We start from the raw sequence: 19879 nt of genomic DNA, 5'->3' as shown, positions 1-19879 counted from the left end.
TCAAATACCTGGGGGTAATACTAGATACTACAGTAAACTTGAACTCGCACTTAGTCAAGGTGAACCAGATGTACCACAGGCTCCTTGGAAGGAACTGGGGTCTAAAACCACGAATGGCTCACTAAATCAGACCCATGGTCGCGTATGCCTCACTGGTTTGGTGGCCAAAAACAAAACACAAGACATTAACATGTCTTAATATAACGGGTGCAATGAGATCTTGTCCAACGGCTGCTCTTGAAGCACTACTCAGTCTCACACCACTTCATTTATACATACAAAAGGAGGCAGCTTTAAGTGCCTTATCACTGAAAACATGCTTTTCACTCAAGTTGATGCAGGATAACCTCAGAGAATCGTCAACGACCCATGTCTAAACCATTTGATTGAAATTAAAACGGACGAGTTTACCGACAGAATATAATAATTGGACGAACCTCAACTTAAAAGAGAAGCCCTTGCTTGGTAAACCGATGCTTCAAAGGTAGTTGGATCCAGAGTAGGTATGCGCATTAGTGGTCCATATAGCCGCATTAAATTGCCCCTCAGTTCGGACATAACCATTTTTCAACTTCTGCTCCGTTCTGAACCTACAAAAGGGACAGAAAGTTGCATCGATAAACATTTTCACGGGCAGTGTGACAGTGTGGCCCGCAGTGATCTGAGAGTGTACCAGTAACGCAAGATAACTTGCTAGTGGTAATGATGTTAATCTATGGTGGGTTCCAGCTCACAAAGACATTGAGGGCAAAGAAAGGGCGAACAAGCTGGCCAAAGAGGCAGCGAGAACGCCCTACATTGGACCCCAACCCGACTATTGAGTACAAAAAAGCCACTTAAAGCAGGTAATTAATAGTTGGGAAGCCTCTTACGCTGCACAGAAGCGAATTAGTTAAAAATCTTGGCCAAAAAGATATTTTTGTCAATTTTTTACTTCAAAATTGGTGGAAATTAAAGAATATCTATACAATTAACAAGGATGAAGTATTTTATGCTATACTGCGATTTTATTTAATTGTATCTACCTATATTTTTATATACAGAGTGATCTATTACTAATGGGACACAGAGGAACAGTGACTTCCTTACATTAAATTGTTACGATTTAATCCAATACAGATGATTAAAGTTAATACTTTATTTTCGATTTTCTTTAATAATTTCGTTTTCTCTTGCATTATGCATGATCTCTTGCATGTCAAAAATATGACAGTTTACACAAATATAGTGCAATTAAGCGAACAAATAATCCAAATATTAATGATGTATCGGTACGGTGATAGAAAACGCACTCAAAGTGAAGTTTGTACACTGTTCGATAATATTTACCCAATCCACGGCATCCAAAGTATTAAAAAAAATTCTTTAATACCGGAAGTGTTAAAAATCTTCCAAAAGTGAACGGCCGAAGATGATGAAACTGCATTAAATGTGTGTACCCATACATTATTTGTTATTCATAATTGTTGAAACTGTCATTTTTTTGACATTTAAAGCTGTCAACGGCGTTATTTCGGCGCCTACTTTGATTTTAATTTGTAGATATCTTCAGAAAACGCATTTTTACTCGGTTTTTTTCTTATAAAACCATATGATTTGATATGTTCATCGCATAGAGGGATTTATCCTCTATTAAAGTATGCGAAAAAAACATATGCATCCTATTCAAAATAAGAATGTTGGTTGCCATAGCAACGAAACAAAAAACAATACAAACAAGCAAATATCGCCAAAAAATGCGCCATAATTAATAAAGAAACTTGTATTTGAAACATTTTTCTTTAAAACCATAAATGGCGAAGTTGTTGGCTATATCCCAGACATTTGACACACCCTGTATAAAAAAAGTGTTAAAGAAAAAATTAATTAAAAACCACAATTTTTCCCGACGTCATTGACAACTAAAATATTTTGGCGGCAATTGTTACAATAATTATAAAAGTGTTTCAAGGCACCTGAAAGTTAAATGGCAATAATTTCATTTTCAATCTTATTCCTCAAAATTCGCCTTTGTGCGCTGAAAAGAAACAAAACCCCTAAAATCTACTGAGTTAGAGACTGCCTAAGACACAAAATTTATAAAAGAACAAGACCTTCGGGCAATACTAAGGTTCATCACACATTTTGCATAATATAATAAATAAAAAGAGATATTTTAATTAAAACATTACTTTATTCATTACTAGTAAATCTAAACAAAAATTTATAACACAAAAATATCCTCAATTTTTAACAAATAGATTACAACAAACTATATCCCAAATATAAATAAATCCCTATTAAAACAAAACTAACAATCTTTTCATCATTTATTGCCTAAACTAGATATTTTACGTTTTTATCCATAATAAAAATATTTTGGGGAGAATAATCACTTTTTCTTAATGTATACATCTCTTTGAGCAAATACAATTCCATCTCTATCTTCAACAATCAAAAAAAAAAATACGAATAATTTTAACTGAATTAAATGAATATGAGTAATATTTTAATAAAAAATAAATGAAATAATCAGGGGCGTGTATAACTGTTAAAAATAAATGCAAGGGGAAAAGAATTACATAATATATGCGTGTAGAAATAAAGAAAACGTCCAAGGCCTTTAAATAATCAAATCTTTAAAAAAGGACGAGACAATTTCAATGTGCTCAATAAGCAAAAGGGTCTCTACAAAGATTCTTTTTTAAAGTTTTGAAAACTTAAAGCTTGTTGCCTAGTCATGCGTCAGCATCCTCTATAATTGACATAGCTTCATCTCTTTCTTCTACCAATTCCTTAGATGTAAGGTCAAACTTATCTTTTCCGAATGCATCAAAGACCAATCCTTGAACAATACTCCATTTTTTATCTTTAATTGTTAATGGGAATGAAAAAATCACATTATTCGGAGCCCCATAACTCCCATCACTTATAACGCCCATATTTACAAATTTGCCTTCTGGAGTACCAGACCACCAATCTTTCATGTGATCAGCAGCAGCTTTAGCAGCAGACATCGCTGAAGATAATTTTCTAGCAGCAATAATTGCAGCACCACGATTTTGGACGGTAGGCAAAAATTCTTTACGAACCCATTCGTCGTCTTGAATTAAACCAAGAACATCTTTCTCTTCTCCATCTTGTTTGATTTTAGCAAAAGAAATATCAGGGTATTGCGTGGAAGAATGGTTGCCCCAAACGGCGACATTGTAAACTTCGTTAACGGCTACACCCAATTTTGCAGCAACTTGAGCTTGAGCTCTATTTTGATCTAAACGCGTCATCGCCGTAAAATTTTCTTTTGGGATCGATGGAGCGTATTTGGCACAAATTAAAGCGTTTGTATTTGCTGGATTACCAACAACGAGGACTTTTATATCTTTTTTCGCGTATTGATCGATTGCTTGACCTTGCGTTTTAAAAATTGAGACGTTCGATCTGAAATTATTAATTTTTTTTGATTAACTTAACCTCAAAATAATAAAAATGTGTCAAATGTCAAATTGACAGATTGAAAAGTTTTAACCTCTAAATGTCATTGACGAAGTTTAATTATTTAATTGAGAATTTTTCCATATAAAAATTGTTTAATTAAATGCTTCACCTTAATAAATCCTTCCTTTCCATTCCTTGTTTACGGGGCATAGCACCTACAAGAAAAGCGGCGGAAACATCTTTAAAAGCAACATTGGGGTCAGCAGTAATGATGACATCTCTTAAAAGGGGTAATGCGCTATCGCGTAATTCCATATGAACAGCTTCAAGGACGCCCATCATTGGGGGAATATCCAATAAATGAAGGATAAGGGGTTGATCAGTTCCGAAAACATCTCCTTTGCCTATCATGAATAACAATGAGTAAGCGATTTGTCCAGCAGCACCAGTTACAACAACTTTAATTGGTTCAGCCTGGAAATACAAGATTTTTTTTATAAAAAAGTATCTTTAAAAGCATGATTAATTAGGTGAAGTGGGTTATAATTAGATTAGCCCCAAAAGTAAAACTTACCATTTTGATTTTTGAAGTAGTTCAACGTTACAACAAGTGTTCTCGATACGATAACTTATAATACAACTGCCCTTTCACAGTTCAAGGTGGCCTTTTTATCAGAAATTGTTGAGTGACTGATATGACGTTTTAGACTTATTAAATATGTGGTTATGACAGAAAATAGAAAAGGATAGAAAGATAGAGTTGGTTAAGTTTTGATTCGTACATGTTATTTTGTAAATGTGACTTTGAAGAATTGTGAAGAATAATTCGATTAAAAATAATCGAATTGTGGGTTATTTTACAATAAATAAATATGTTTATTTTTAAATTAAGAAGCTTAAATTAATAATCCCTACTTTACCAATGCTTAAATGATTCTTTCTAAATGATTTTGTAAGTTGTTATTTTAAATACTATGAAAAATAAATTAAAGGTTTGGTTTGTTTTAATAACAATTTATTTCTCAATGAATAAATAATTTATTGCTTTTGAATAAAAAATATTATTATACAAATTCCTACATTATCGACATCCAACGAATTTTGAATACAATCACAACAAATAAAATTAACCTCACTTTTTTAACGAAATGGTTTATATACCAATAATAAGGATTTTTAGATGATTTTAAGATATATTTTGATATGTTTAATTTATTGTAATTGTTTCTAATCTTAATTTTTAAACGATGGAGCAAAGGTATTTAACAGTGCGATCCCAATTAGAAGAGTTGGGTTATACACAACAATTTCAATTAGATTCTCTTCCCTTAGTGGAGAAATTAGTTGGAGATTTGCTGAAAACCACAGAAAGTTTACAAAAGTACATGAAATTATCTCAAGATATACTCACTGTAAGTACTCATCTATCTTAAAAGTAACCTCATATCAAATTTATAAAAGCTGTCATAAAAGGTGTCAATGTTATTTTTTAGGAGAGAGACACTTTACTCTTAGGTGCTGAGCCCTATAAATGTGATAATGCAAAATTAGTTAAAGAATGTAATGATTTGCATTTAGCATTTTTACAATATAAAGAAAGAAGTGAAAAAAACCAGCAAGAATTAAAAAATCGAGTATGCGAATTGGAACGTGTTAAAACTGATTGTAACAAAGAAAATGAAGAGTTGAAGAGTCAAGTAAAGGTTTTGGAGGAAAATTCTTTAAAAAGCAACAGGCAAATAAAAAGCACTGCCACTAGACCATTTAAAACTTCAACAGCTGCCTCATTAAAACCTAAAATAACTCCTAGAGAAACAAGTTCTGCTATGTGTATGGCTGAAAACAAAATATCAAATTTAACTAAAGAAATAAATCGGTTAAAAAATGACAAATTAGAGTTAGCCCAAGCTAATATAGCTTATAAAAACCAGGTAAATCAAACGCTTTAATTTTTATTATTTAAATTAATTTAATTTCTACCTAATAGGTAAATAGCCGTGATAAAGAGATAAAAAGATTAACACAAATGCTTCATGGTGGTCGACCTTTAGAAGCATTAAACCAAGATTGTTGTTACAAAGACATAGAAGTTAAAATAGCCAAGTTACAGGACGAAGTTGCAAATTTAAAACGACTTAATTTTGATTTAGAGACTCGTTTAAAAGATGCCATCACAAAACAACACGAAGCTATGAAACGAGCGTTAAATTTAGCGGAAAAAAATAAGATCTTAGAAAAAGAATTGAAAGATATTGACCAAATGGCGTTAGCGGTAGAACACGAATGTAACACAACCGTGAAATCAAATACAGAAACTGTAAATCGATTACAAAATCGATTACATGAAGCCGTACTACAAGTACAAAAATTAGAGAGAGAGATTATGGAATGTAAACGAGAAAAACATGAATTAATAAGCGAATTAGAGATTGTTAAAGGTGAAAAAAAACATTTACAGGGAATATTGGAGTCGAGTTTGGCGGAAAAAAATACTGCTTCAAGTAGGATGGCTCAGTATGGGATTATTGGTAAATTTATAACAATAATATAATCCAATATTTAACTTAATTCATTTCAGAAAATGATTTAAACTTAGAAATCGATCGTTTGGTTCAATTAAACGCTGAACAGCGGCGTAAAATAGCCGAATTAGAATGCAAAATTTTACCAAAATCTTGTTTTGTATCAAAATCTAAAAAAGAAGAGCCTCCTAATGGAGTTAAATCGAAAAAATCGGCTCCTTATAAACCCAAAGAAAAACCACCTATAACCAAAAAATATCGAATGCAATCTGGAGATCATGTGGTTACAGAAAATTCATCATGTGGTTATAAAAAAATTGTGGAAGATGCAGCTACTTCACCAATAAAGACTTTGTGTCCATTTCCTCACCCTGAATTGTGTATTAAACATATCGAAGAATTAATTGTTAAAGAAATACAAGAAAAAAACGTTTGTTTTGATCATTTAAAAGAAGTTATAGGAAAAGAAATTAATGAATTAAATACAAAAGTATTTTATTAAGTAATTTATTTGTAATAAAATAAATTTTTATATTTTTTTATAGGCTAATACTTCTTTAGAACAATTTAAAGAAGAAAGAGATTTTTACAAAAAAGAATGTGACGCTTTAATGGAAAAAGTCAAAGTAATGTGTAACCGAACAGAACAAACGGATCTTCAAAAAAAACTTTTCGATAAAGAACAAGAACTTTCTAAACTCCAACAAGAACTTTGTAATATTTTACAAGAAAAACAATCGCTTTTAATCCGTTTAGATTCAGCTAGAAGTCAACCAGAACAAGATTATGATGCTTTATCATACAGAGTAATTTTTTTTGTTGTAAAATATTTTTTTTTCTAACAAAATTTAATTATAATAATTTTAGTCGTCCACAAAACGTCTAGGACGCGAACGTGATCTTCTCAGAGCGGATATTCAACATTTAGAAGAAGAACGGGATGGTCTCAGACATCGAATAAGCGTTCTTTGCGAAGATTATAATCAAGAAAAAGCACGTTTAGAAAATATGTTAAGGGAGCGCGACAACGAAATGCGCCGCATGGAACTTGATCACCGCGAAATTATTCATTCTCAAGGCTCCAAAAGGGCCGCAATTAATAACTTACAGGATGAATGCGATATGCTTGCGACACAATTGAAAAGTTGTCAAGCTGAGTTGACCCAACAAAAAGTTTCATATTCACAATTAAAGTAAAAGAAATTTCTTGTTTAATAATTCATTTTATTTTTAATTTATATTTATTGTAGGATGTTACAAGAACAATCTGACAGAGCTTTATGTGATTGTCAAAATCAACTTTTACAAGCTGATAAATCTATCGGTCAAGCTCAAGAAACGATTAAACTTTTAGAAATGGAAAAAGAAAATGGGAAAAAAGATGTGATTAATTTAAAAAATGAATTGTTGGTGATGAAGAATAATTTGTTGATGTGTGATAGGGAAAAAGATTCGTTATTGGTGAGTTTAGGTGGTTGGAAATATCTTAAAAGATTTAAGAAAAGCTTATACAGTGTGTTGATTTTATTTGTCACAGCAGATATCTTGATTATTATAAATGTTATAGAAAGAAAGTTGTTACACACTTAATATCCTATTATCTGCCATTTTCAAAAAAAAACATTTAGCATCAAATGTGGCAGATACAGCACAAAAAATTTTTAAAGTGTCCAATTTTATAATGTTATAAATATTAATAAAATCTTAATGTGACCCATAATAAATTAAAAGAGGGGATAATTACTAATATAGAAAATTAAACACAGTTGCGGCATAGATTTTCTCAAATAAATATATATTTTTAGTCTTAACTGTATTATTCACTATAAGATGTGAAGAGCATTTCTTCTAATATCAGTGATTTTTATGCTGCTACATCTCCTTCACCAGTTTATCTATTCAATCGACTAATTTAATACTATTCTCATTGTGGCATCAATGCCTTCAAGACTGTTTTTGTACATATCAATATCATTAGATGTTTCTGGCCAAAATAAAAATTTGAAAATTCAGACTTAAGTATTATCAATTGCGTTCTCTTTGACCAAAATATTTTCAGATTTCTAGCACTTCCGGTTATACCGGAAGTCGCCACCTACTTTATTTTTTTAAATGTAACACCCTGTATATTTTTACATATTTGAATTTGTCTGTTTTCAAGGTTTATAAATTACTTTACTTTTTGCAATTTGATTCGGCCGTTCTCGAGTTATTCGAATTTTTCTAGAAAAATCTGCTCCAACAGATATTTGTTCAAAAAATCAGAGAACACTCGATTTTTGGGATATCAATTTAGGATTGAGAACATGCTTAAGCAACATTATGGAGTATGTTTTGGTGCCGAGAACGGCTGTCTAGAACGTTTGGACACTTTACTATGGCAAGTTAACTTTTCGAAATTTGGAAGTACCATAACTTAATTTTTTTAAATGGCACCCTCAATATTTTATTACTTAGTCGTCTTCGGTGTTTCGTTCTACATCTTTTATATCCCATATGTCCCATACCTAACATTAATAGTTTGGGAGATAATTAGGGTTTTTTTGAAAAATGCACATATGTGGATATTTAGCCTTTAATCTTTAATATTTTAGAATTGAAAATTAACGCTTATTTTCCACAAATACACCATACATGCGATACCTCATTGGAAAGATAAAAATATGCTCTTTTCAGTAACATCATAATCAACTATAGTTTGTATTTAAAAAAATACAACTTTGTGTTCTATCTCAAAAATCGTCAAGAATTTTTAAAATTTTTCAACGGCAATATATTCTACTTAAAAAAGTATCTTAAGAACGTATCCACCACATTTCTCTAATTTCAAAAATAAACGAAATATGAACATTTTTTGAAATCACCAAAATTTGACTTTTTGGCTAGAACTTAAAAACAAAAGAAGATAGAGGTTTGGTGTTTGCAGGATTGGGTTAGTCTCGAAAAAAGAGGCCGGGACATGGCACCTACTTTTTTCGTATCTCTTAAAGTTTATGAGATAGTCTATAATAACACCCAAATTTGCCCACCCTGTACAAGATAACATATCAAATTCTCCCCTATCTATTCGACCTCTCCAAATATCAATTTTTTTGTAAAAGCTTCAACTTTGTTGTTGCACGTGAATAGGTTGGTCATGCGCCCTTGCATTGATAATGTTAATTTATTACTAATCAAAAATATCCGCTAGATAAGCAACCTTTGCAAGCCATTCGTTGTTTTTGAAGTGTTTTGCAGTGGTGAATTTTGGTCATTTAAGAGTATTTCTATTTCGGTTTTTAAGTCAAAAAATGTTTTCAGTACTTTCACTCTCTCAAAAGCCAGCGTATATGTGTAATATATAATAAAGCGAAAACTCTAGTCGGAACTGCGCTATTAATTCCTTGTTTATATTTTTGGATATCAACTGTTCATGATGCAGAATACAGTTTTTGTTAAAACTTTAAAAATATTAGTATGCTGCTATAAACAATCTATTTACAATAAATAGAATAAGTAGACTAAATTAAAATTTCTGATTATAATATCTAAACTGTTTGTTCAATATGATATCCGTTGTTTGCAAAATATTCTCGTTTTCTTCTTTGAATTGTTTTTTAAATTTTGCAGATAAATGAACATTAAGTGTGGAGCAACTTTCCTTCGATAATAATTTATCATATTTCTAACAATAGTCTAAATATCTGTTGTGACAACTAAAATTAAACACTGTATAAACATGCCCGAAAATTAATTGATGCAAGCACAATTATTAGGGATGTCTAATAACATCCTTCCACAACTTTTAGCATTTATTATAAAGTTTTTGGGCTTTTCTTGATTTTATTTTCTTCAATGTAGTAGTCTCATTGTAAATAGAAATTATTTTTTAGCACACTTTGGATGAAAAAACCGAAAAGCTCGTTGCCATTGAACATGAATTAAGCTGCAAAAGCAAAAAGATCGAAAACTTAGAATCGACGATATCAGATTTAAAAAATCGCATAAGGTAAGTGTACAAAATTTTTTATTTACATATTACTTCAAATTTTTTTAAACTATTAATAATTTTTTTAAATTAATTTATTGCACTATCTTCATCATTGTCGGTATCATTCAACGATAAAAAATTCTTATTTAAATAATCAGCTAAAATCACAGTCGGTGATAAACAGTCAACAACAATTTTATTTCTAACCATACGAATTGTGCTGGTATACCCGGGCATACATTCACAAAACCCCGTATTTTCTTCATTCTCTTCATCTTCATCCCCCCATAAACCGTCACGAGGGCGTCTTTTCGGCGCTAACCACGCTCCTTTAACGCACGGTCCTTGCGTGTACAATTTGTAACAAACGTTTTCAAACCGCGCTTGATGATTTTCACACTCCAATTTGTCCTTTTCAATTGCATTTTCATCGCAAGTATTCGTTCTCGCGCACTGACACACTCCGTTATAAGAATTTCCATCTAACGATGGTCGCGTTTCAAAATCAAACGTTAAAACTTCCCCTAAACGGCACGGACCGCGTCTTCCTATGCGATAACAACGTTTATCTTCGGGGAAGTAAAGTTCGCCTTTTTTGCAAGGTTGAATTTCGCACGTTGTTGAATTTATTAACATTTGTCCCGATGGACATGGTCCTTGAGTGTAAGGACGATAACATCTTGAATTTTGGGTGTAACGAACGTATTCTTTTTTGCAGAGGCATGTTGCTTTTTGTTTTGTTGAATCTAATTGGTATTGTTCGCCTTTTGAACAAGGGCCTATGGAGCCTGAAAAATGTTTTTAATTAACTACAACAAAACATAATTAAGTGTATTTTTAAACATTATCTAAACACATTAAGTTTGTAATTGATTCTGAAACATCAATTACTTTTAACCTTAAATTATATGGTTTTCTTTTCTACAAATTACTTCCAATCTAAATCAAACCGGTGATGTTGTAACAACTTTCTCTTGGAAGATCTTCGCGAAAGATTTACTACCGTATTCAGTAGCGTTACCTCGAGATTAAAACCGCGCTCGCATCGTGATGATGTATTAAAAAAAAATCGAAGTTCACAGGTGCAGATGCCACGAAGAGAACTTGAAAGATACACGCTCAACTGACATTTATCTCTAACGATTGTTTCTCGAGTAACCTCGACCGGTGTAAAACGCAAGGAATTAAACATATTTTAGAACGTCTTGATTTCGATTTAATTTTGATAGTAACTTACCGATTTCGAAACATTGTTGCGTAACATCATGATAATGCGGTAAATCGTCGTAACAACCGCACGTTCCTTCAGGTAAAAAGATATGACCCTTTTCTTTACACGGCCCCCTGGTGAAATGTTGATAGCATCCCGAGTCTTTGTATTTAAACTCCGAAGTATCGTCGTCTTTTCCGCATCGGCATGTCGAGACTCCTTTTGCGTCGATCGTTAAAAGTTGAGCTTTGGGGCATGGTCCTCTCGTTAATTTTTCGTAACATATCCCGTTTTGCGGCCAGTAAATCTCGTTTTCATTTTGGCATTTGGGGATTTCTCGGCAAACACCAAATCGCCTCTTCGACCTTGATTTTGTTTATAGAAAAATTAATTATTGATTTGGTGATGTAATAATGATGCATCTAAACAATTTCTATTCTATTTTGTTATGTAACACATTCAAACGATGTGTTTGAAGAGAAAACTTATTATCTTTGTTCAAAGTATCTAGAAGAAAGCTAAATTAAGTTATCACTTAACGTGTTGGTTTGTGGTTTTGTTCTTCCGGTTTAATTAGTGAACTTTTCCTCGTTGATTTTTTATAATGCTTTTAAAAATTCTTTTTAAGACGTATTAGTATTGCAATCTTATTTCTAATGAGACTTTACAGCGCAGAGCATTGTAATTGTGAAACCCGCACCTACATTTCGATCTCGATCCAATTAAAAACGAAATTATAGTTGTGATCCGAGGTGAAGTGTTGATGTAACATTACCCTCATTTACTTACACGTTGCCGTCATTTCTCGCCTTTGTGTCCGGAGCGAAATAATATCCTCGTTGACAATTTCCTGCTGTGAAAAGCTCGTAACAACTTCCATCCTCGTCTGATTGAGCCGTTTTCGGAGGGCATCGACATTCTGCGGCAAATTCTCGTTTTCCAGCCACGTTCGGCGTTGGACTTAATTCCATGTCAGATGGACAAGGATAACCCATCTAAATAAAATAAATAAAATCGTTTATTTAACTAATTAAAATTGTTTTGCTTCCGTGCACTTTGTTTTTCTTTTGCACAGTTCTCATCTTTGTTGTTAAGCCTCATTGAATTTTAAATTTATGATTTGCTTATTCTTTACGACAAAGGAAACGAATGTCTCTTCCTTCAATGGTGTTGTTTAACCTCAACCCACGCGTTTGCCGTCTGCTGTTATAAATGTTAAAGTAAAAGTAGTCAGAATTGACTCACCTGGAAAATTTTATAGCACTTGCCATCGGGTGGCCAATAGAGCAGTTGCCAACCTCGAGGTAACGCTGCGCAAGGGTTAATCGTTGGATCTGCCCATGGTGGTGGTACAACAGCAGTTTCAACCCATAAAATTAAATATAAAAGGAACTAAAAGAAGATTAATATACAATTTTTACACAACAATTAAGATTTTTATTAAAAAAAACCCAACCCTAATTTAAAACTGAAAGTTAAATTTATTTCAGATTTAATTAAAATCATATCGATTGAGTAATTGGTAAATCAACTTTACGTAACCTTTTAAGCAACGCGATTTATTTACAAATCGGTGATTGTCGTACATATTAACACGGTTCTTATTGAATGTAGGGTTCGAAATTGGGACAGAAACCCACGGAGCGTTTCGGTGCATCATAAAGAACCTTAATGTTGAAATGACCTTTCGGAGAAAGCAAACCAAAAAAAACTACATACGTCATTGTTATTCGTATGATAACGAGAGTACGTGTCCACGTGCGTAGGTGGACATTTTTTTTAGTACGCACGTGTTGGGCACTAAATATGATTAAAATTTTATATTGAAGAAATGTTTTAAGCTTTAAGTTAATTCAAAAAAAGAATAGATAACTATAATGAGATCTTTCTATCCGTTTCCTGGTGTTAAAGAAGGTTACATTGCTTATATAAGTTTAGGTTTCTCTTTATAATTATATAATCAAGTTTATCTCAAAATTATTTCATTAATTTTATTTCTAAAACCTTTTTATCAATTCATTAATACATTTTAAATCCGTTATTAATTCCGTTATGAAGCCCTTGAAATTTTAACCCGCCCATTCAATATTTCTTAAAGAACCCAACCTTTCTATGCCATTTCAATTTTCTCCAAGTACGCAGCCTTTTTTATATAAAAACGGACGTACAAGCGACAGTGAAGTGTGAAATGCATAAATAATGACATATTTGAGGCACAAGGACGACTTTATTCTTTATTCATGCCCCCGGTTCGTTGTTTACGGGAAATGTTTTAATCGTTTTCATTTATTATTAACGGAGAGTAAAACGGACGACGTAAAATCCTACTAATCGGTTATATAATTTGTTTAATTTATGTACCACACAAGTGCCTTTCCGCATACTCAAGAATATTAATGTGTCTCTGCATTTATACGTTATGCAATGAATTTTATTTTAATTAATAAGTGTTTTTTTTTGTCAAGAGCATGACAAATATTCCCTCACAGTTGTAAATACATAAAATTGTAAAGAAACAATTTAATTTAACGTCCTTCATATAACTCATAGATGTTTCTATTTATGGGTAAGTATTTTAAATCCTTCAGCATTGAAGATTAACTACCTTGTTCTAAAACTAAGCTTAAGTAGTCATAGTTGAAGTCATTGAAGTTTTTTTACACATTATTAAAATTCTAATAACATACCTCAAATCCAATTAAAATTTTCCAAACCATCCCAACTAACTTAATCGATTAAGAAATTAATTAGATTTTAATAATCACTTTATTTATTTTAATTCAAAAAACCACCCAACACATCACTAAGCTTCATTTCAAAAAATTTTTTTTAATGTGATACAAGCTCAATCTGAAGAGCCTGAAAACGCGCGGACTCTGAAATTGAATACGTGCATTTAACGGAACGGTGCCGGCGTTTGTAGTTTTTAAGTCACAACGTGCCCCGCGATCGTTGTTGAATCGCCGTTTAACAAGCCCCCCAAGGTGGGGATTTTCAATGTCAAATCGGCCGCCCGACAAAGTTCACCGGCCACTTTCACTGTTTTTTCGGGAGGTCACTCAATACCCGATAATATTAAACACTCCTGGATGCGAATGAAAGTGAAATGAAAACGAAACGCGTATTATTGACCCGATTTTGTACTTATTAAATAATATCATCCTCAGGGTGTTTTTTTTTAAATTCATTTATTGATTAAGTAATTGATAAATAATATTTTATCGATAAAAACACCTCTTACATAATAAAAAGTGTGTCAAGTTTCTCTCGCCCAAAAAAAAAGAAACTAGTTTCCGATTCACATGTAACAATAATTCGTTGAATTGTTGCTAATTAAAGAAATGAAATAAGATTTAAAAGAAAGAGCGTTCTGCAAGAGTTGAACGAAAGATTTATCCATTGTGCAACTAAAACGAGTACGTGGTTACTCGTAATTATAAACTGTATCGCTAGAAAAGCTCACGATCAGACCGGTAAATATCAGTGGACCGAAAAATTAGGAAAATTGCTTTACCGTTAAAGTATCGAACAAACTGGGCTAAGCCCTAAATATAATAAATTGTTCTATTCATGTTTGAATAGAAAATAGGGGGAAAGCACGCGACCTTTTCTCTAAATTTTTCTCCCCTTGTCTATTGTCTTACTAAATAAAGATTTACTGAAATTTAAAAATTTTTATAACATATTTTTATGCTATAAATAGATAAAAACGTCCTCTGATTCTAATTGTAATGAATTGTAGAAATTTACAATAAGTACAGCCTATATGTCAGAGATAATGTTTTTAATACTACTAGTTTTGATAGGTGCAACAACTACAAGCTGATTATGCATCTATCAGTCTTTTAATTTAAAGTCTTTTGCTGAAGCTTTTAATGAAGATTAGAATTTACAGAAAGTGAATCAGATGCAGACGAAATAAATGTTTAAAATTTTCTCCAAGCCTTCCAACTCTAATGGATCGTAAGAGAAACACAGAAATCAGAGAAAAATGTAACACCCCGGACATCGTCAGATGGTTCCGGCAGGGACGGCGAGAATAGAATGAACGTCTATCAAGAATGGATTAATCGTGCCTGTCAAAATATACAAGAGATGGCAGAACATACACAAAAAGATTGACAAGAACACCTTCAAAGCTATGAAAAGACGTCTGAACCTCAGTATCACAGGAGAAGCAGAACCAGGAATGACGAAGCGTCAAGGAATCTTCTCCAAGCCTTCCATCTCTGTTAAACTAATATATAACAAACCTAAGAAAAATGCAACATACTCTGGATATACTCTAATAGATCGTAAGAGAAACACTGACATCAGAAAAAAATGGAACACCGCGGACATTGTCAGATGGTTTCGGCAGAGACGACAAGAATGGAATGAACATATATCAATATATAGTGTCCGTCAAAAAGTCAGGTACCTAGCGTTTTTCGTTTTCGAGTTATTTTGATTTTAAATTTTTCTTAGCAATTTTCACGATGCTCTTTAAAACTCCATATCTCAGCAAACGATCATTCAAAAATGCTCTAAATTGGCACGATTACTCTTCAAATGCTGTCAAATAGATTGCCATTTGCTATATCACAGTATTTTATACAGGCTGGTCAAAAAGTGAATTAACTTTTTTCCGCATTCAATGGCAAGAAAGTCGAAAATTTTAAATGGTATGCTCCATGTTTTATTAGCTCACCAATTATAATTTTATTAGCTAACCGGTTATGTTTTTATTAGGCCATGATATTTTGAAAGTTTTTCGTTTAATTTATTTTTACAATTAACTTTGGTTGAAAATCTAGTTTACTATCTTTTATTTACCAAAAATAACAAACACCAGATCAAATAAATGAAACAATGAAAACAAAAATTAGGTTTGGATAAAAATTTAATTCTCTCTCTGGTAGGTTAAAAAAATATGGGGCGTTCTTTTTAAAATTTTCAGCTTTCTGGCCATTGAATATGGAGAATTTTTGACCATCCTGTATAAGATACTCTGATACAGCAAATGATAATCTATTTGATATCATCTGAAGAGTAATCGTACCAAGTTAGAGCTTTCTTGAATAAATATTGGCTGAGATATGGAGTTTTAAAAGCATGGTTAAATTTACCAAACAAAAACTTAATATCAAAATAACTCGAAAACGAAAAATGCTAAGTACCAGTAACATTTATCAAAGTCAATATATTTTTTCGCATACAATTAAAACATGCAATCAAAACTATGGCATTTCATTTAAAATAACGAAGTTGAGGTCTACTTCCGGGGGACCGGAAGTGGCCACCATCTTGAAAATACTTTAGATCGAAAGATCGGTATGAGCCTCCCATAGAAGCTTAATTTCAGGATCGTTGATGCAATGGAACAGAAATAAACCGGGTGTCGCAGACTTTTTGGCGAACACTGTATAGTCGTGCGTGTCAAAATGTACAAGAGATGGCAAAACATTCACAAAAAGATTGATAGGAACACCTTCAAAGCTATTAAAAGACAGATGAACCTCAGTATTGCAGGATAAACAGTACCAAGAATGACGAAGTGTCGTAACAAGTCATATAGCTTTTGATAAGAAGAAGAGATAGGAAAAACATTTATCATGACAAAAAATATTGTAGTTGTTACACAGGCAATAATATACGAGAAAAACATCTTTGTTTCATCGACAATAATAAAAACTATTATTGATTAAAATATATTTCAAAACAAATTTGAAGTATTAGTTTGGTATTATAGTGCATTGAACAAATATAGACTCTCGCAGGGCAATGATCGCATCAAATGATTTATCTGTTGATACAAGAATGATTGCTTATCATTCCACAGGTCGGGTAACATCAATCTCTTCCTCCAATGGCGCTACAACCCAAATTGAGCCTTGGTCTCCTTTATTATCTGCCACCAACACTGCCGATCATGAGCTACTTTCTTCCAGATTCTGACTCTCATGTGTCGTTGTGCGTCCTCTATCACTTCATCCTCCCATCGTTTTTATGGCTTCATTCGCCTTGCCTTGCATTCTGTTGCTCAAGAGCTTTTTTTGGCATTCGTGTCACATAGATAGTAGAGATAGTAGCCTCATTCAACAACCATCTGTATGTACAACGAGGCCTTTTCATATCTCATTCTCCTTTATTGGACCAAAGATTCTTTGCGCTCTATGTCATAATTCATGTCTCGCATCCATAGCACAGTATAGGTTTTATGATGGTTTTATAGACTCTACTTTTTGAGTGTAAGTTCTTTGTGTGGTCGTTATTGTAGTTTGAATTTCTGATTCCTCGAATTCTTTTATATTGGGTTTGACTACAAGGTACGTCTTCAATATTTTCCTCTGCTATAGTGTGGTTCTAATACTGATGTTCTTGGCATATTTATTCTGCACGGAATAAAGTAGATTTGCTATTGATGGAGTCTTTCTGTTAAAACTTTCCATATTTATAACTTTCCATTTCTTTGTACATCGAAATACGTTGAATTGAATTGCAAAAGAAAATTTTTCTATTACATTTTTTATTATTTTAATAAGGAAATCCGTAAAAACACTATATAAGATTTTAATAAAATGTAAAATGTTGTGTAAATTAATGAAATTATTGAGTTAAAGGTTAAAAAACACGGTAGTTACTTTCTCCGATTAGAAATAATTGAAAAAAAAATCTTACACAAGATTAAATTACGCAACTTTATTTTACCAAAAAAAAAATTTGATTAAAAATCTAAACATTTCTTTGTTATTGCTACAATCTTAACGACATCGTTTCTATATTTTTTTTAAGCGGTTCATTGCGCCATCTCACCTTGTGCTTTTAACGTGACTCACGTTGACCAATAGAGAAAGAATCTTTTCAAACCACCAAAATCAAAAAATTTTATTTTTCTTTACAGCGATAATTTAACAGACCGTTCCACAAAAGAATACCAACTAAAATCCGTCACTTCAGACGTACAAAATCTCCAGCGAGAACTTGAATCATCAAAACGAGCGCGTGAGTTGGCGTTAGAAGAAAATCGACGTCTTCAGGATGATTTAACATCATGCACTCGTGACAATAAAAGGGTTCAAAACGACTTGGACATCGCAAAGAGGCAGGTGGACGATTTAAGGCGACAACTTCAACATTATGTGGCGGAAATAAAACGAGCTGAAGATTTGATTTCGCAAAAGGAAGTCGAACGTAGCGAAATGTTGGATCATTATAAAAGTTTAAGCGAGGAAGCGACGAATTTAGAATCAACTAATCATACTTTGGAGAGCGAGGCGACTCAGGCTAAAGTTCAATTATCGGTCGCTTTAGATCATGCTGCCGATTTAGAAAGAAAAGTTGAAGTACAATGTACGATGATTCACGATTATGAAAAACAAATTTCGAATTTAACCGCTCAAATTGCAAGATTAGAGAGTCAAGTCGAGCATGGAAATATTGATAAAGAGAGGATTGAAGCTGAGTTAATTTCCGTGAGGGATTTGTGTTTGAAATTGGATAAACAAAAAGATAATTTAATGAAACAATTAAATGATAAGGATTCTGTAAGAACTGAGGTGAGTTTTTATTAAATTTGTGGAGATTTTTAATTATTTTTTGATTTCCAGATTAATAGAGAATGTAATAATTTAAGAAGAAATTCGCAAACTTTACAATCAGAACTTGATAAGGAGAGGAATACTGTGGAAAATTTAGAAAAACATCTCGTACAAATTCGGCAGGAATCGGTTGAGATGAAGCTTTTAAACGAAGAATTAAGAGCTGATGTACAAAAATTGAAGGTTAACATTCAAGATCTTCAATCGAAACTGTAAGAAATTTAAAATAACTTTTTTCATTCCAAAATGTGTGTTACGACTTTATTTTTTTAATAATTGTGATATACATTTTGGGATGCTTTATTTTAAGATTTAAAAATCTTGAAATAATTAGAAAACTTTACAGTATTTCAACAACAGAACAGCTTGATTTATATCAAGAAAAAGCTTTAGATTACAGCAATCAAAATAAACAATTAAGGCGAGAAGTTGCAAATGAAAGATTTTATAGGGCTAAAGCAGAGGATTCGAAACGTTATCCTTCTTTATAGTTTTATTCTCCTTCTAAAACCTTCCATCGTATTTCTTGTTAATCCCATCCTTTCTATTCACTTAGACAATGTTGTGATTATACACCAATTCATCCAGAAAATGTTTTACAAGTCTCCAGACTTCAAACGCTTTCTAAAAAGTCCCAAGTGTCCCAAAACTCTTCATCGAGATCTTGTAGTAATAATTCAAAAAGTCAATTCTCTGAACAAGAATTAAATCAATTAGTGGATAAGTATCAACAATTTCCGTCATCATTAAAACAAGATTATGGGAAAACCAGCAGCAAACGGGTTTCTTTGAATGTTATTGCTTCAAACGTATCACCTGATGAAGGTTTTTCTAAGATTATATCTGTTGATTCTAAGAAAGTTGGAGCTGATAACACCAACGAGATTTCTAAGATTGCCATTGAGTCTGATTTACCTTCTAAAGAAAAGGAAACGGAGTGTAATGAGAAAGTAAAGGATGTTGAAGATGAACCTATTGACTATTATTCAAAACAATTAAAAAAAATTTACGACAATTTGTCTGTGGCTAGATATTATTTGCATTCGTCAGAAGTAGCTACAAAAGATGTTAAAACAGGAACGTCACCATATATACCTGTACCTGAAGCGTTTCAAAATGATTTTGATTGTAATAAAAACATTGGTCCTTCCAAATTTAGTGTAGCAGCACAGAATTCGCCAGT

At 32.4% G+C, this 19879-nt stretch overlaps 3 protein-coding genes across 3 annotated transcripts; 1 reads left to right on the top strand and 2 right to left on the bottom strand.

Annotated features, from left to right (window-relative positions):
* Positions 1–2153: 2153 nt before the first annotated feature.
* LOC111423720 (malate dehydrogenase 1) lies at positions 2154–4134 on the bottom strand. Its single transcript, XM_023057026.2, has 3 exons — positions 3989–4134; positions 3584–3888; positions 2154–3417 (listed from the first exon to the last, which is right to left on the bottom strand). Exons 1-3 carry the CDS (start codon positions 3989–3991, stop codon positions 2718–2720), a joined length of 1008 nt encoding a protein of 335 aa, XP_022912794.1. The 5' UTR covers positions 3992–4134; the 3' UTR covers positions 2154–2717.
* Positions 4135–4496: 362 nt separating this feature from the next.
* LOC111423714 (Centrosomal protein 135kDa) lies at positions 4497–19234 on the top strand. The gene is made up of 11 exons (XM_023057020.2): positions 4497–4826; positions 4908–5345; positions 5402–5942; positions 5993–6426; positions 6482–6742; positions 6804–7129; positions 7187–7397; positions 9809–9924; positions 18000–18654; positions 18706–18908; positions 19043–19234. The coding sequence occupies exons 1-11, from the start codon at positions 4662–4664 to the stop codon at positions 19185–19187; spliced, it is 3495 nt and encodes a 1164-aa protein (XP_022912788.2). The 5' UTR covers positions 4497–4661; the 3' UTR covers positions 19188–19234.
* LOC111423716 (uncharacterized) lies at positions 9926–14056 on the bottom strand. Its single transcript, XM_023057021.2, has 5 exons — positions 13804–14056; positions 12362–12508; positions 11906–12111; positions 11144–11481; positions 9926–10694 (listed from the first exon to the last, which is right to left on the bottom strand). The coding sequence occupies exons 1-5, from the start codon at positions 13831–13833 to the stop codon at positions 9994–9996; spliced, it is 1422 nt and encodes a 473-aa protein (XP_022912789.2). The 5' UTR covers positions 13834–14056; the 3' UTR covers positions 9926–9993.
* Positions 19235–19879: the final 645 nt, after the last annotated feature.

The sequence above is a fragment of the Onthophagus taurus genome, chromosome 11 (genome assembly GCF_036711975.1).
Source record: "Onthophagus taurus isolate NC chromosome 11, IU_Otau_3.0, whole genome shotgun sequence".
In the NCBI taxonomy this organism is placed as follows: Eukaryota; Metazoa; Arthropoda; class Insecta; order Coleoptera; family Scarabaeidae; genus Onthophagus; species Onthophagus taurus.
The sequence above is the reverse complement of the archived record's forward strand: the minus strand, read 5'-3'. Positions and strand labels throughout refer to the sequence as shown.

What these genes read in the sequence shown, in the direction of transcription:
- LOC111423720 (XM_023057026.2), bottom strand. An exon ending in GAAAGGAAGGATTTATTAAG is followed by an intron (nt 3,418 to 3,583) that starts GTGAAGCATTTA and finishes TAATAATTTCAG; the next exon opens with ATCGAACGTCTCAATTTTTA.
- LOC111423714 (XM_023057020.2), top strand. Translation starts at nt 4,662, where the DNA reads ATGGAGCAAAGGTATTTAACAGTGCGATCCCAATTAGAAGAGTTGGGT. An exon ending in ATATAGCTTATAAAAACCAG is followed by an intron (nt 5,346 to 5,401) that starts GTAAATCAAACG and finishes TCTACCTAATAG; the next exon opens with GTAAATAGCCGTGATAAAGA. An exon ending in GTTTCATATTCACAATTAAA is followed by an intron (nt 7,130 to 7,186) that starts GTAAAAGAAATT and finishes TATTTATTGTAG; the next exon opens with GATGTTACAAGAACAATCTG.
- LOC111423716 (XM_023057021.2), bottom strand. Translation starts at nt 13,833, where the DNA reads ATGGTTTGGAAAATTTTAATTGGATTTGAG. An exon ending in AAATTTTAATTGGATTTGAG is followed by an intron (nt 12,509 to 13,803) that starts GTATGTTATTAG and finishes ATCTTCTTTTAG; the next exon opens with TTCCTTTTATATTTAATTTT. An exon ending in GCAACAATGTTTCGAAATCG is followed by an intron (nt 10,695 to 11,143) that starts GTAAGTTACTAT and finishes AACATTTTTCAG; the next exon opens with GCTCCATAGGCCCTTGTTCA.